This window comes from Vulpes vulpes, chromosome 11 (assembly GCF_048418805.1).
Source record: "Vulpes vulpes isolate BD-2025 chromosome 11, VulVul3, whole genome shotgun sequence".
NCBI classification, from domain to species: domain Eukaryota; kingdom Metazoa; phylum Chordata; class Mammalia; order Carnivora; family Canidae; genus Vulpes; species Vulpes vulpes.
In genome coordinates, this window is record NC_132790.1 from 95,958,453 (window position 1) to 95,973,972 (window position 15,520).

The 15,520-nt window shown below is 51.5% G+C and overlaps 1 protein-coding gene across 1 annotated transcript in view; it reads right to left on the minus strand.

Annotated features, from left to right (window-relative positions):
• The window catches only part of ERICH6 (glutamate rich 6), a 94,325-nt gene extending 88,777 nt beyond the window's left edge, over positions 1 to 5,548 (minus strand). The window contains exon 1 of the mRNA XM_072727134.1: positions 5,306 to 5,548. Coding sequence (XP_072583235.1) covers positions 5,306 to 5,414 — 109 coding nt within the window. The 5' untranslated portion in view covers positions 5,415 to 5,548. The remainder of the gene's footprint in view (positions 1 to 5,305) is intronic.
• Positions 5,549 to 15,520: the final 9,972 nt, after the last annotated feature.

Consider the following 15,520-nt stretch of genomic DNA (forward strand, 5'->3'; position numbering starts at 1 on the left):
ATTTTATGAGGGGGGCTCCCCGTGGTCCTATGGTTAGGGCACTTTGTATGGAGCTTCAGGAAAAGGGATCTGACACTGAACGGCAGAGTGGGAGCTAATCTCAGGTTGGGGATTTTCTTTTTTTTTTTTTTTTTAATTTTTTTTATTATTATTTATTTATGATAGTCATACAGAGAGAGAGAGAGAGAGGCAGAGACACAGGCAGAGGAGAAGCAGGCTCCATGCACCGGGAGCCCGACGTGGGATTCGATCCCGGGTCTCCAGGATCGCGCCCTGGGCCAAAGGCAGGCACCAAACCGCTGCGCCACCCAGGGATCCCAAGTTGGGGATTTTCTAGGCCAGACCTGCTGCACCTGTTGGCTCTCCCCTCCCCCCTCCTGGTTGTACCAAAGGTCAACCTTGAGTAACAATGATTTACTCCTAGTCCTAGGAGGTGGTGGCCAACTCCGTGTAGAGTCAGCATTAGATTTTAGTGTCCAACAGAGTGTTCCAGTGTTTCTGTTCTTAATTTTATACCGAAAAACCTCAGCCAACTGTGTTCTCGAAAAATCTTGAGCCTCACTGTCCATGTACCTGGCTTGCCAACGCAGGCTTTCGTGAGTAAACCTGTCCCAAGCCTGGGCGGCAGTGAAGACTGCAAGGGCAATGTCCAGAGGAGCTGGTCCTTGTCTCAGGGGAACTTTTTAGATGAAGAAAAGATCTCCGAAATGGTTCCTGCAAACTGGCGTATCCCCTCAGACTTCTAGGTGACGGATCACCCATCACCTAGCAACCACCCTGATAACACCCACCTTCCATTTGAAATGGTGAAGCAAAAGACTTAAAGCTCTAATCTGATCTCAGAGCACCCACCAGCTAGGTATTATCTCCATGCTTTTTAACTGATGAACAGGCAAGCTCAGGGGAGTATGTGACTGGACTGAGGTCACACACAGCCGGGATGGGAATCCAGGTCTGTCTCTTGCCTACTGCTCTCTTCCCTGGGACAGTTTACTAGATTCTGGAATTTTAGGGCACAAAAAGATTCTTTAAAAAAAATTTTTTTTTGAAGATTATTTGAGAGAGAGAGAGAGAGAGAGAGAGAGAGCACAATGACGGAGGGGAGAGGCAGAGGCAGAGGGAGAAGCAGATGCCCGGCTGAGCAGGGACCAGGACTGAGGGCTTGATCCCCCCAGGAGCATGGGATCCTGACCTGAGCCAAAGGCAGACGCTTAACCAGTTGAGCCACCCAGGCGCCCCAAAGATGCTTGATATAATGATTTAGCGCAACTCCTTCTCTTAAAGACACCCGAGTCCAAAGAAATAAACTGACCTGTTGAAAGTCAAACATCCAGTCACTAGGACAACAGTTCAGGTTTCCCCAGGGGCCAGAACAGAATATTCTCTTGGCAAAATACAGATGAAAATAAGCTATAAAATCACCTCCAGTTGGGACCTCTCAGAATTCCAAAGTCCATGTGTGGTAAGAGTAAAATGAGAACTTCCAGGACTCAGTAAATGCTTTCTAAAAGACAACCAGGTCAGAACGTGCACACTGGCAGTTGGAATTTAGTCTCCAGACGTGGCTGGTTTGGCCTGTGAGTTCTGGCTTTAAATATGAATTCAATGCCAATGTTAAGAAAATTGAGATATTTAGCATTTTAAAAATTCAGATTTCTGGCTTTTCTCGGAAAAAAAAAAAAATCCCAAGGTCTAGCAGGCTACATCCACACTGCCACCCCTGCCAATCATCCAGAGCTGAGCAAAAGCAACCCAAATGCAAGGAAGACTGTCTGACTGAGGCTTTCCAGTTCAATAATTATCTGAAGATGCGCTACTAGAAACTTTTAGAGAAAACAAAGGAAAACAAGAAACGCAGAGAAAATGTATCATAGTGTAAGTGGGCTGGAGTGGGTTAGCGTTCCCCACAGTTTGGAGAGAAATACTTGGCTGATATTAAAATAAAATACACTGTTGAGTGGGGGCCCCAATGTGTCAACCTTCACTTCTCCCCCTACACCCACGCGCCACGGAGAGATGGTGGGTTTGCGATACGGGAACAGGATGTCAAAACTTTTCGGGCCTAGAGCAAGCCATAGAATGGACTAAAAATATCACAAGTGGAAGAGAGCCCTAGGCTGCTAGAGATCCTTTTCTTCAAAGGAGACCTGAGCTAACGATGCCTGTGGTGCCTTCTGTCAAAGACACCTGCAGCATCCGTGCCTTTCGTTAAGTGACCCCATCCCTGTGCAAGAAGCCACTTGGCAACAAATCCACTTTCGGGCCACCTGAAGCACGAGCAGTCCAGAGCCGTGATGACTGCCCCCCAGATATTAGGATTGTAGGCTATCTCCCCCTGGCCTTTCCCTCCCACACAGCTCACAGAATTCCTGGCAGTGAACGTTACAGTGGACACGTATGTTGTCGCACTGGGATATTCCCATCAGCGCACTGGGATATTCCCATCAGAGCTAGTAAACTCCTCCGATCAGATGGTTTCGTTAGCTGGTGTCAACCGTAAGTTACAATCTGGAGCCTTGAGGTAAAGGGTCGGTTGCAAAATCCCTACGTAGCACAAAGGAGGTGAGCCTTTGGGGTGCTGGCTCAGGACCTGGCGTACTCATCTGGACAAGTCAGGGAATCTCTCTAGGGGCACTTGTTTCTTCACCTGGAAAGAAGAAAGGCCCGCTCATAAACCATGACCTTCGCACACGGAGGGCACCCTATAACCATTCCAGACAGCTGCCCTTCTTTTCATGGTATTCTAGAAGCTACAGGTCCTTAGAAGTCAAGCCGTTCAGTCCCCTCTTTACAGGTGACGAAATCAAGGTCCCCAAGAGGTGGTCTCTCAGCCAACAGTGGCAGCCCGGTGCTACCCTTGAGACCTGGGCTCTGGTACTGCATCCACCGTTGTTTTCCTCACAGGGGGCAGCCCACGTGGGAGAGACTCAGAGCAGGGAGGGACAGGGACAAGGCAGTCCCTCTGATTTCCAGGAGCAAGCACAAGCCAGCCGAGGGCTAGCGACACAGGCCTGTTTTGTTGAAGTGTGACACAGGTCTTGGCACTCGCCACCTCCCTCGGCCCTCCTCAGCCGACACTATCTTTGGTGCTTGCTGTAAATACGCATCCAAGTTGGGTTTATGGAGGCTAAAAGGCTGAGCTGGGCCGTCAGTAGTTCGGATGACCGGTCAACCAAAGTGGAGGCAGGCATTCTCCGGCCCTGTAAACCTCACACGCGGAAGGGACCCCAAGATCACTTTCCAGGCCGTATGGCGCCTGGGCTGGAGGGGAATGGTGAATGGCTGACTCCTTAATTGCAGCTTGCAAAGTGATGGCTTTCCCCACCTGCCTTCGTTCGCCACGGGGACTTGGAAAGTCACTGACACGTACAGAAACACGGAGGACCCCCGAGTCCCAAGAGAACTGTTCTCCAAGAAGGGTTTCACTAGCATATGGTACATTAGGAGAAAAGATGTTTCAATAGGAACTGGACCCCTAGATCCTGAAAGTGAAACCTCACACTTTATAGAGCATAACTGTTTCCTTCCCTTCCTCTCGGGAGCAACACAATGCTCTTAGGAGATTGCTTCTGTAAAAATAAGTTCTAGAATACTGACTGATACCAAATGTTCCTTTGTGAACTGCAGTTCGCCTAAAGCCATTTCTTCTATTAGCCACGGAAGGTCTGAGAGAATGTGAGCTGAAAAGATAGCTCCCCAGAAATCTTGTGGGGCACCCCCTGCAGCCCCCACAACGTATCTCAAACAGCAAATGCCCCCCTGTGATGCCAACTAACACCAAACCCTCTCTTGATCACTCGGCTGCCTGCCACCTTCTTCATGACCCTAAAAAATCACAGAAATATTTCATCCAAATTTTATGAGAAACACCTACTGGGTTGGGTGAATTAGTTAGCATTATATGAGAAGTAGCTGGAAGCAGAGTTATATATTAAGGTTAACTGAAAACCCACAGCCCAAACACAGCTTCAAAACCTTTATTTGAATATGCTATTTTAAACTGGATTTGTGGCAGGGCACAGACCAAATTAAAACACTCATTCTACTGACTCGAGTCCCAAGCTTCAACTCTCTGGTGGATTATTTTTAATTTAAAAGTAAGCTCTTGCCCTATAAAAATAAGCAGCATCAAGGAGAAACGCAAGACAGCTCAGATGGCCCAAGAGGCAAACAGTTACTTTTACAAAGAGAAAAAAAAAAAAAAAACCCAACTCAAAAGTATTAATGACATTATTTCCATTTCTAAGTTGCAAAAATGGACTTTCTGGTCTGGCTCTAAGTTTCTAATGAGGCACTGTAGGGAAACGGGTCTCTGGAGCTGCTCCTGAGGATTTTTAAGGGGGAGATGTAAGTAAGCAGATGCTATGATGGGGCCGCACCATGCAACACTATGCAGCCCTTCAAAATACAGTGAGAAGAGCCAAGTTCCAGACAGAGAAAAACACGCGTGATGACTTCGGAACAGCAACTTGTACAAGTTGTGCCTGGAGGATGTGTGTGTACTGTGTGTGCGTAGGAACCTTCCCGACACACACTGACATCCAGGGCTTCAGGTTCAGCTGTGAACATGTACTTCAATGTTGCTAGAAAAAGAAAAGCAACAAAATCTGGGACAGCGGTGGGGTGGGGTGGGGTGGGGTGGGGGGTGGGTGGGGAGAGGTCTCGGTCTCTCCCTTGACCCTTCCTAAGACTCGGAGTGGTTTGCATTTTTTTTTTTTTTTTTGCAAGAGCCCCGGTAACTTTCTTAAAACGAAAGCAGGCGGTGGCCTTGGCAGAAGCGCAGCAGCTGCCGCGTGTCCCCCCCCGCCCCCCGCTGCGGTGCCCACGGCCCGGGGTCGTAGCCCCACGCGGCGCGCACACCCAGGTCTCCCCAGGTCTCCCCAGGTCCCGGGAGGGCGAGGGGAGGGGGCGTGGCTTGCAGGGTTTCTCGCTGCTGGAGGAAAGCAGGCTGCGGGCGCCCTGTTTTTAGGGGCGCTCCCGAGGGCTCCCACGTGTCGGGCGGGCGCGGGGTGCGCGAGGCCTCGGGGACCCCGCGGAGCCTCCAGCGGGCCCGCTCCCTCCGTCCTCCCTCCGTCCCCAGCCCCCCGCCCCCGGCAGCCTCCAGGTCCAAGTTGCACTCGAGCAGCCCAGCGCGCGTCCGCGGGCCCCGGGGTGGCAGGAGCCGCGCCGCACCCAGGGACGCGGGCTCAGGTGGGCACGCGGGCGGGGGCGCGCACGCACCGGTCCCCCCCCCCCCCCCTTTAAGCAAGACGGTGCCGCGTGCTCGGGGCTCGAGCGGGCGGGCCGAGGCCGCGGGGCCCCTTACCTTGCAGGGGAACAGGACCGCCGAGGCCACCTTCTCCATAGCCAAGTTCCTGATGCTGGGCGTCAGGGCGCCCCTGCACGTCGGGCAGCAGCTCAGCTTCTGGCGGCATTGGTTGCACACCAGGTGCCCGGCCTGGCACTGCAGGATGGGCGGCAGCACATAGTCGAAGCACACCGGGCACTCGAAGAGCGAGGTCAGCTCGTGGTGCTGCGGGGACACCGGGCCGGCCCCGCCGCCGCCGCCGCCGCCGCCCGGGCCCGAGATCACCGCCGCCGCGGCGGGCACCGCGGCCGAGCCGGGGCCCGCGGCCGAGATGGTGGCGGCGGCCGGGGGCGCAGCCGGGGACGGGGCGTGCTGGGGCGGCGGCGGCTTGCTGCACGGCTTGCTAGCGCTGGGGCCGGTGGAGGACGGGCGGCTCATCGCGCTCCCGAGCCACCATCGGGCCGCGGCCGCCTGCCTGCCGCGGGGCCGCCGGGCTCCCGGCGCCCGAGCTCGCCCCCGCCCCGCCCCGCCCCGGCCCGGCCCGGCCCGGCCCCCCGCCCCGGCCCCCCGCCCCGGCCCCCGGCGGCCCGACCCCCGCGCCGCGCCGCGCCGCGCCGATCCCGGCCCGGCTCCGAGCGGCCGCTGACGCAGGCCCCGGGGGCGCGCGCGGACGTGACGCCGGGACACGTGTGCGGCCGCCCGGCGCGCGGGGACCCGCGGGGCCGCCTCCGCCGCCGCCGCCGCCGCCGCCGCCGCCGCCCAGGCCCCGAGCCGCCCGCCCGCTCCGCCCGCTCCGCCCGCCGCGGCCGCCGCAGCCAGGTCCTCCCGCCCCACCCGGGAGCCAGGCCGGCGGGCGGGGGCGGAACACCCCGGGGCCCCTCTCTCCCCGGCTGAGTCACGGCGCGGGGCGGGCCGCGAGGGGGCGCGAGGGGGCGCGAGGGGGCCGGGGCGGCTCTAGTCCTGGTGCCCGGGCGGGGGGGTACCTGGGCTGGAGGGTGGGGAGTCCCCGGGGTGGGGGATCCCTGAGGTGGGGCTAGGGGTCCCCGGACTGTGGCGGGCGGTGAGGGGTCCCCGGGCTGGGGGGTCCTCGGGGTGGGGGTCCTCGGGATAGGGGGTCCCCGGGGTGGAGGGGTCCCCAGGGTGGGGGGAACGGTGGGAGTCCCCGGGCTGGGGGTGGGGGTCCCCGGGCTGGGGGGTCCCCGGGGTGGGGGAGCGGTGGGGGGTCCCCGGGGTGGGGGGCTCGCGCCCTACGGGTTTCCCCGGGGTTTGCCCCGGACCTGGCGACGCTGGGCTGCGCGGGTGCGGGCGGGGCAGGCGGGAGGGCCCGCGGGCAGGGTGGAGGCCCCGGCAGCCTGTGGACCCCGCCGAGGGGGGGTGGGGGGCGGCGCCTGCGCTTGGCCGCCCCGACCCCGACCTTGTGGCGCTTCCCTGTCGGGTTAGTAAAAGTGGGAGAGAAACAGGACCCCTCGGATAGGCGGGACGGCAGGACTTAGGGACTTGGTAGACCCGCGCCCCTGGCCCACCCACATGGAGGAGCCCCCAGGCCCGGCCGAAGCGCTGCTCCGTGTCAGCTTTTTTTTTTTTTTTTTTTTTTTTAAGTCTTATCGGGGAATGTTGAATGCACAAAATCATCTCAGAAATAGGCCGTGAGAGCCGGGGAGGAACACAGCTCCCTCTTGCACGGGCCTCCGGGAGGACTACATGCATAGAATTGGCGAAATTTGATCAAAGTCTTGAAAAAAAAAAGAATAGACGTGATGTCAAGTCGATCTCTCAGTGAACTTTTTCCTGAACATTTATTATGCGCCAGCCCTTGTCTTTGGGCCCTGAGAATGGCTTTGATTGGGTTTTCATCCCAGTGAGGGAGCGATGCCAAGACGTGCTCCCTCTTGAGCTGCCTAGCTGGGGTGGGATGGGGGTGCAGACATTGTATGGGGGCTAAGGGCCGGCAGGGGAAGGCATTTGGGGGTTTACAGAGACTTGGGAGAACCCCAGCAGGCCTGGTCGGTGCTTTACCTCAATGACAAGTGGTGGCCACCCTAGATTTTTGAATAGCACCGCACCGTGGCTGAATGCGTCTTCAGAAGGGAACCCTGGGGGGATACAGAGCAATAACTAGTATTTTTGGAGTGTCCACTCTGCGCCAGACAAGCATGATTCTGAGGATTTTGTAACAACCTAAGTGACAGGTACTGTTGTTTCTCCATTTTATTGTTGAGGAGACGGGGAGTCGCAGGGAGATTAATCTGCTCAAGATAAAACAGCTGATGATTCTGGAAAACGCTCCAGAGCTCCCTTTTATCTCCTAGTCCATATCCCTTTCATTTAGACCCAACTCCTACTTACAGTCTGGTGAAAGAGTTGAGATTAGCACACTCAACACGGTCAGAAAACAGTCGTAGGGCCTGTAATAATGAAACAACTGGATTTTGTGGGCACGCTTTCCATAAATTCTTTCCCTAGCTGAAATTGAAAGGGGGAAAAATTAATTTCATTTTTACCTTTTTAGAGTACATAGAACGGAAGAGGGACAACAACAAAAATCACCCAACGGTTTTGTTTTTATTGGCGAAAATAGAATGTTTTCCATTTTTAATATCTAAAGCCCATGTGAGTAGAACTGATTACCAGAATTTATCTTCCTTGCCTCCCCCTCTGGCCTCTCGGTGTAGGTGCTGGCCACTCCCCAGCCTGATGCTGGCTTTCGCCTGAGAACCAGGCTCCCTGCCCTTGGCCGTGGTGGTTCAGGAAGCAATTTGGTTTTGGAGACGTGGAAACAACAAGAAAAACAGTTCTCTGCAGAGACGTGGAAACAAGAAAAACAGTTCTCTGCAGAGACAACTGGTTTGTTTTTCTGATAATCCAACGAACCCATCCGCTCTTACGCCGTCAGATGCCTCCCGTGGCATAAAGAAATTTCTTTTTGTTTCCTTCTTTACGTCACTGCACTCTTGATTAGGTCATCCGGGGTAATTAAAGAAAAAAAAAAATCTCCTCTGGGCAGTTGCTGAAGGTAGGTGGGACAAGAGTGGACAGGCCTGCTGGTTGACCCACATGGATGACCCCCTCCAGGCTGCCGGACTGGCCTTTCTAGTCCTGCTTCTTTCTTGTTCCTTCCTTGGGGCTTTTGAATCGGGGAGGGGTGGCCTTTGCAGTGAGCACTGGGAGTGAGAGCACTCTGTACCGCAAGGGGACGTGTGCTATGCTGAGCTGTGTTTATTTGCTCTTGGGAGTTGCTGCTGTTGCCAGGCTTGTGTTTCATGGGTGACCTCGTGGCCTGGGGGGATTGGGGGTGGAGGGGAAGCCCAGTCTTTTGTTATCTCCTCATTCATGACTCATTTACCACATCTGCTGGATCACAGGTTGGCCTCCTTCCCCCACTCCCTGAGTCCGGATTGCGCAAAAGGGACACGTATGAAGCGGGACACCTCTCCTTAACCCTCCTCCCCCTTTGTACTACTGTTTAAAGACGAGGACTGTACCGAGTAACCTTTTTTCCTTTAAAATACTGAGATGGGAAAAAAACAAAACAAAACTGGGATGGGTCTTGTTTAAAAAAAAACAAAACAAAACTCCCAGCTGAGTCCCTAATCTCAAACTGCTGAGCACAATGAAAAATGCTCCAGGTAGACGGACAAGCTCTTGCTCTTCTTTCTATAACTTACAAGTGGTGTGGTTTCGCAAACTGCACTTTTGCGCTTTCAGAGCAAAGTGTGGTCGACCTTTTCTGTTGAGATTTAAAGATGACTCAGGAGTGCATTGAAGCTTGCTGCGTGGAAATTTCTGACGAGGGGAAAGCTAGTGGGAAATTCTGGAGGTGACCGAGGTAGAGACTTTTACTTTTATAAAATACTTTTGTTTCTGGGGTAATTCCACATGCTCAGACTTCTGAGTCATTACGGGTGTTTCTTGAACAACCGGCATGGACTTGGTACCGTGTATTGCACAGCGCATGTATATGCATTTGCATTGGTTTTTTTTTTTTTTTTTGCGTCCATACTTAGCTAACATTTCCCCAGTGCTCATCCTGTGCCACTGTTCCAAACACCGTACATATCTTAATTCTTTTAAACTTCACCATGACCTATAAGGTATATGTTTACAGGTGATAAAGCAGGTACGGAGAGGCCAAGGTATTTGTAGTAAGTAGCCTTGAAGATGCAACCTCTTGGTGTCTGCGCCCTCCCTGTGCAATCCCCTCCCTTTGGGTGACAGCTGGACCTACTAACTCACTTTAAATGACTAGAATGTGGCCAAAGTGATGGAATGTCACCTCTGAGAGTAGGTTCCAAAAAGACTAAGACCCATCTAGCTCTCTATCTGTCTGTGGGGGAAGCCGGCTGCCACCTGCCACCCTGCAAGTAGCCCTATGAGAAGCCTCATACCACAAGGTACTGATGTCTCTCACCAACGGCCAGGGAATATTCCAACACTGGCTGACAATTTGATTGTACTCGTAAGACCCTGAGCCCCAGGACACAGGACCCAGCTAAGCTGATGTGCAGGAATGGTAAGACGATAAATGTGTGTTGTTCTAAGCTACTAAGTCTGAGGGTGATTTGTTATATGGCACTATATAACTAATGATACACTTGTGCAAAGCCCAAAAGCTTGTCTGTAAAAAGAAACGCAAATTATAGACCCCCCCAACTTAAGTTATTTTTATTATAATGCTGCTTAAGTATATAGAACCAAATCTAGGAATAAAATTTTGTATTTTATTTTATTGTAAAATGTCATATGCGACTATACAAACAAATCAGAATGCCAAAAAAAATATCAAGGATTCATGTTTTTTTCCTACTTTGAGTTTAGACTTTTTAAATGATAATTTCATAGGATGGAAGATGTGCTAAAATGAAATCACCATTTAGTTTGGAAACAGTTTCAATGTCCCTCAACACATAGGAAAACCGTCTGTGTAAAGCCATCCTGCAAAAGCCTCTGCAACTTGGACAAGGTCTCAAAGACAAATTGCTCGATAGGAAAAACAAGCCACAACCAAGAAACCCCCAAAGAATCCTGTTTAGTATAAAGAACCAAACAAAACACAAACTACTATTTCTTTGCAGAGCAGAAAGGGCATAGAAAGGCCTAGAAGGAGATAGTGAACTGTTGACAGTGATGGTTTCTACGGAGGGGAGTGTGAAGGGAGGTGGGGAGCTTTTGCTTGGTATTTTCTATATTTCTGTAGTTTCACCTTTTCTTTGTCTTTTTTTATTTTCCCTTTTTTTGCAATGAGAATTTATTCATGTGTAATTAAAAACAAAAAAGTGTTGTTCTTGTCTGTCTGTCCTTGCTTTAGCTGTAGGGTTGGTGCCAGAATGAGTGATGTGCAGCCAGCCAGAAAAAGTGGTCCTTACACTGCATGGAAAGGACCAGGGGCTTCAGTCAGGCCCTTGTATCTGAGAGATGACTTGCTCAAATTGGTAGTTTAATAAGAGCAACTCCAAGGGAGGGTGTGAGGACAACTTGGAGACCACGGAGAGAAGAAAACAGACAGGCTGGGGGGCCTGGTCTCCAAGGGATCCTTCCAGGCACAAGCCAAAATTCAGTCCCGGGGCACAGATGAGGATGGGGTTGTGAGCCAAGCGCTTGTGGCCACTGGTCAGCTAAGTGCAAAGATCTATTTAGTCGGAGGCCAAGGCTACCATCAGACCCAGGCTTGACTTCCCGGGGTGCTAGTAGCCCAGAAGGGGAAGAAAAGTAACCATAGCTCTCTCTTCCACAGTGCTAACTGCACGTTCAGGCACCCTGGTAGGCACGTAACATTTAATTCTTACAAGAATCCTATGATGCACGGACCATTATCCCGTTTTATAGGTGAAGAAAGTAAGGGTCTTGGCTATTTAACATCTTGCCCCGGGTCCCGCAGCTGGTAGGTGACGGAGCCAGTCTTCGGATCGGGGTGTTTTTAACTCCAGTGCCTGTGCTGTTCATCATCACTTGGCCGTCCCACCGAAAATCCTTTAGAAACTCGACAGCAGGGTGAGAAATACCATCCCAGAGGTGGGAAAAGAAAGGAGGATGAAACAGGTGCTTCGTGGATAAGTATGAGGAAGATACTGGGAAAAAGGGACATTATTTCACTTGAGTGTTTCCGTTTTGCTTTCTTAAAATACGTCTTCACGTAACATAACTACCAATGTACAGGATTGGGTGGGTTTTGTTCGGTTGGGCCTGGAATCAGGAGCAGGAGTAGGAGCAGCAGGGAAGGGGGTGAAGGATGCAGTCCAGAGCGAGCGAGCAGTGCGCACAAAGGTATGAGGCTCTTAACATTTTTACGTACCCTGGGGAGGCTTGTGTCCTCTCCCTTTACGTCCTGTCCCACGTCAGACCCCTGCCCTCCTGCTCTTGCTGAGCTAGTGGAGAGGTAGGGGTGCATCTCCCGGACTATTTATTCTTGGATCTCTCGGTTGGTGAGACTAAGTTTAGTCCTTAGAAGTGATGAGAGGCAGAGGGGGGCAGGAGAGAGCCTCCCGAATACCCTCCCCGATCCGTCCTACCTGTCTCCCAGGCCTCACCGAGGATTCCCCAGAAAGCCTCATTCACGTAGGGCCCAACCCAGAACGTGGATCATTGAGAACCAGCAAAATTGACATAACCTTGAGGCCTCGAATACATTCCTCTCCTTCAACATCAATTTCATCAGATTAAAAATCCAATAACAGGCTGTCATTGAGGCTGAGAAAAGGATGGTAATAAAAGGGGGAATCTGACTCCATAATGGAAAGCAGGTGATTTTTTAAAATTGGTTTCTCCAGCTGTCTGCGCTCCGGAGATTCAGAGAAGGTAGAAAAGCCTGGGCACGTAGCTTCCCCCCGGTTCTCCTCGCTTCCTGTGGACGTGCTCCTTCCCCTTCCCTTTGGTTGGCCTGGGTGAGTGGCCCCGATACCGCCCCTATCTGCCTGGCGAGGGCCTGGGGAGTCACGCTCCCTTCTCCCTAGCTCTGTCCCCTCAGTCTCCTGCCCTGTAGGAGGGAGACTCCTACTGTGCCATCCCCGCTGCCCGGCCTCTTCTGTGTACGTCGTCGCCTGGGCACCCGCCTGGTGCCACCAGCCTCACACCTCCAGCACCTCTCTGGCCACCTCTAACATAAATAACCCTGGTAAATGCAAGTCTGGATAACCACGTAATGAGAAATAACATGCAAATCGTTTACCCCGTGATTGCATTCAGCAGGTGTAAAATTAAGCGCTTACTGCGTGCCCTGCGTGGGGTCAGGTCTGCGTAGGCTCTTGGAAGGCAGACAGGGAACTTCCTTCGTGGGGATCCAGGGGGTCTCACATGGAAACAAAAGGTAGGCGGTGCTGGCAGGCCCTGCCCTGGGAATCCGGAACTGGAGAGGCTCCAGGAAGAGGCAACTTGCGCTCTTTAATTCTTCCTCGTGAAGACTATGTACTTCTTTTTCCTCCTCTTCCTGCAAACTGGCTTTTGTTGCTTTCCAGAGCGTAGGGCCAGGTGTAGCCAGCCTGTACGTTTTGAGTTTAGGGTTCTCTCTATTCCAGCTCCTACCACTAGAGAATGAAGCCCTCCCAGATCTTGGCTTCAAGTCCAGGTCTCAGAGGAAAATCTGATTGGCGCAGCTTAGGTCAGCTGGAGATGTCCTGTCCAATGACCAGGGCCGGGCTGCAGCCTACGTCAATGCAAACGTGGCTGCTGGCTGCCCATCTTGTTGAGGGGTAGGAAGAATTCTAAGAAGTGGAGTTTGGGGCCGACTAGATGTCCTAAAAGCTGTCTATTATGTGTTATAAGGAAAGACACGACCTCCAGCTTCTTAGCATGGAAGCCCCATTGGGGAACTTGAGTGGGGAGTTGGGGTTACTTCACACTGATGTAATAAAATCTTTGCTTTTGTGGAAAGAAGTTGGAGTTTGTGATGGAAGTTTCGATCTTGACTTTAAGGAAGCATAAGGCTTTTTGAGTTGTGCAGAGAATGGTTATTTCAGATGGGTTGGTTCCTAGCAGGAAGGTGTGAGAGCGGTAAAGACTGCCTCCTGGGGCCAATTCGGTTTTGAATGGTGAGGGTTGAGATGAGTTGGGGGGGGGGGGGAGGTTTATTGGAAGGATTCCAACACCAAATAGGTTCAGACTTGTCCTGTTAAGGACACTGAATTAGAATGGGTAAGTGGAAACGGAGTGCATTCTGGGATCAGACACATCTCTGTTTGGGTCTGTCCTTTCTTACAGTTTTATGTGATTTGGACAGTTTCCTCTGTATCCTCATCTTGAAAAATAGGGATACTAGTCTTGGCTTCTAGTAAGCATCTGTTGTTTGCGTCTGCCCGGCATCCATGCCCACGCCTGATAAATGCTCCTCAGCGTCACTTTACATGGCCACTCTAGTTTGGGTAGGATTGACCTCACCTCCCAATTTGGGGATGGACACACGGCCCTGGCCAGGATCAACCGTGCGGTCCCTTCCTCAGGGCATTTTATTTCCATCTGTTATAAGTTGTTGTGATTCGCATACAGACCTTTGAGGTCTGGTATGAATGGTGCCTCCTTACATGTGGTGTTTCGTGTACTGCATAACTCGCCCAAATGTACAGAGTATACAGTGTTGCTCGGACCTTGGCCAACTAAAGCAGCCAGCCCCCTGGCCACAGATCAGGGAAAAGGGGGCTGACCCAAGTCTGGCCAACGGGAGGTGTTTGTACCACATAAAAGAGTTAGTCTGAGAGTAATGCCAACACCGCAGACACAAGGGCTCAGAGATAGGGGCGTAAATGCATCATGTGAGTTCCTTGATCCTGAAGCTATGGAATTCTGTCTCTAGGAGAATGATCAGCTATATGGCCTAAAATTTGTGGAGAGACACAGTCCTCCGTGGGTCCCTGTTACTACGAGACCTTTTACTGCCAAGAACCCAAGGCCCTGGCCACTCTTTACTGGACCATTTCTCGTACTGCTGTTTGCAGGCAACAGCCTTGAAAGATGAGTTTCCGTCTGCGTCCACAACAACCAACAGGCTCTCTTCTCGCTTGCTAGAAAAGCGATAGATCTCCCCAGCTCAGTATTCCTCAGCTGTGATGCAGACCTCCCACGTGCAGAGCATCCATCTGAGCCACGCTGTGTAACCCCTGAAGGACTCGGGGTCACCAAATGAGCCTGCTGATGCTCCTGCTGCTTATTGCGCCGTAAGTCGTAACGTCCTGTATCTCTGATCCAGGGGTTTCGTGTCTTCTACCAGCATCCACGAAATAGTGAAAGGCTAATTTACTAGCTTACCAGTAGGGTTCAATCAAATTCCAGGTCTGACGGTAATTCTCTTCTCATTTTTGGGTCTTAAGTCAGAAAGAATTGAGATTCTGTCTCTAGCCACAAAAAGTTCTCACAAATGGTCTCTCTTGTCACGTCAGTTGACCTAACGTATGTGAAAACTTGTAATCTCTACTGGGCTCCCAGGTATCCACGGTCCTATAATAGATGGTTTTGTCAAACAACTTTATTGAAGTAAACCACACATATGTAAAGTGTGTAATTCGATAAGTTTCGACCTGGGTCTGTATTAGTGAAACTTTATCACGAGTACAACACTAGTACACTAGTACAACACTATCACTACTAACGCTAAAGATAGATTATTTTTCCTTTCGTCACACTTATTTTTAACACTTCATTATGGAGGTATTAAAACATACACAATAGTAAAGATAAAGGAAATAGTATAATAAACTCTCAGGTGCCCATCACCCATCCTGTCAACATTTGGCCATTTTTGTTTCATTTACCACCCTCCTACTTTTCTTATTTTAATTTTTTTTACTTTTCTGAAATATCTTATTTTTTTAAATTTATTTAGCAATCTGTACACCTAACATGGGGCTCGAACTCACAACCCCAAGATCAAGATTTGGATGCCGTACCGACTGAGCCAGCCAGGCAGTCACACTGTTCTGGACTATTTTAAAGCAAATTTCAGATACGATACAATTTTACACATAAATACTTTAGTATACATCTTTATAAGATCAGAACTTTTTTCTTTCTGATAAGCATAATAATGTTATCACATAATCCAACAAAATTAATCGTAATTTCATAATATCATTTAAAAGACAATCTTGGGATCCCTGGGTGGTGCAGCGGTTTGGCACCTGCCTTTGGCCCAGGGCGCGATCCTGGAGACCCGGGATCGAATCCCACGTCGGGCTCCCGGTGCATGGAGTCTGCTTCTCCCTCTGCCTATATCTCTGCCTCTCTCTCTCTCTCTCTCTCTCTGTGACTATC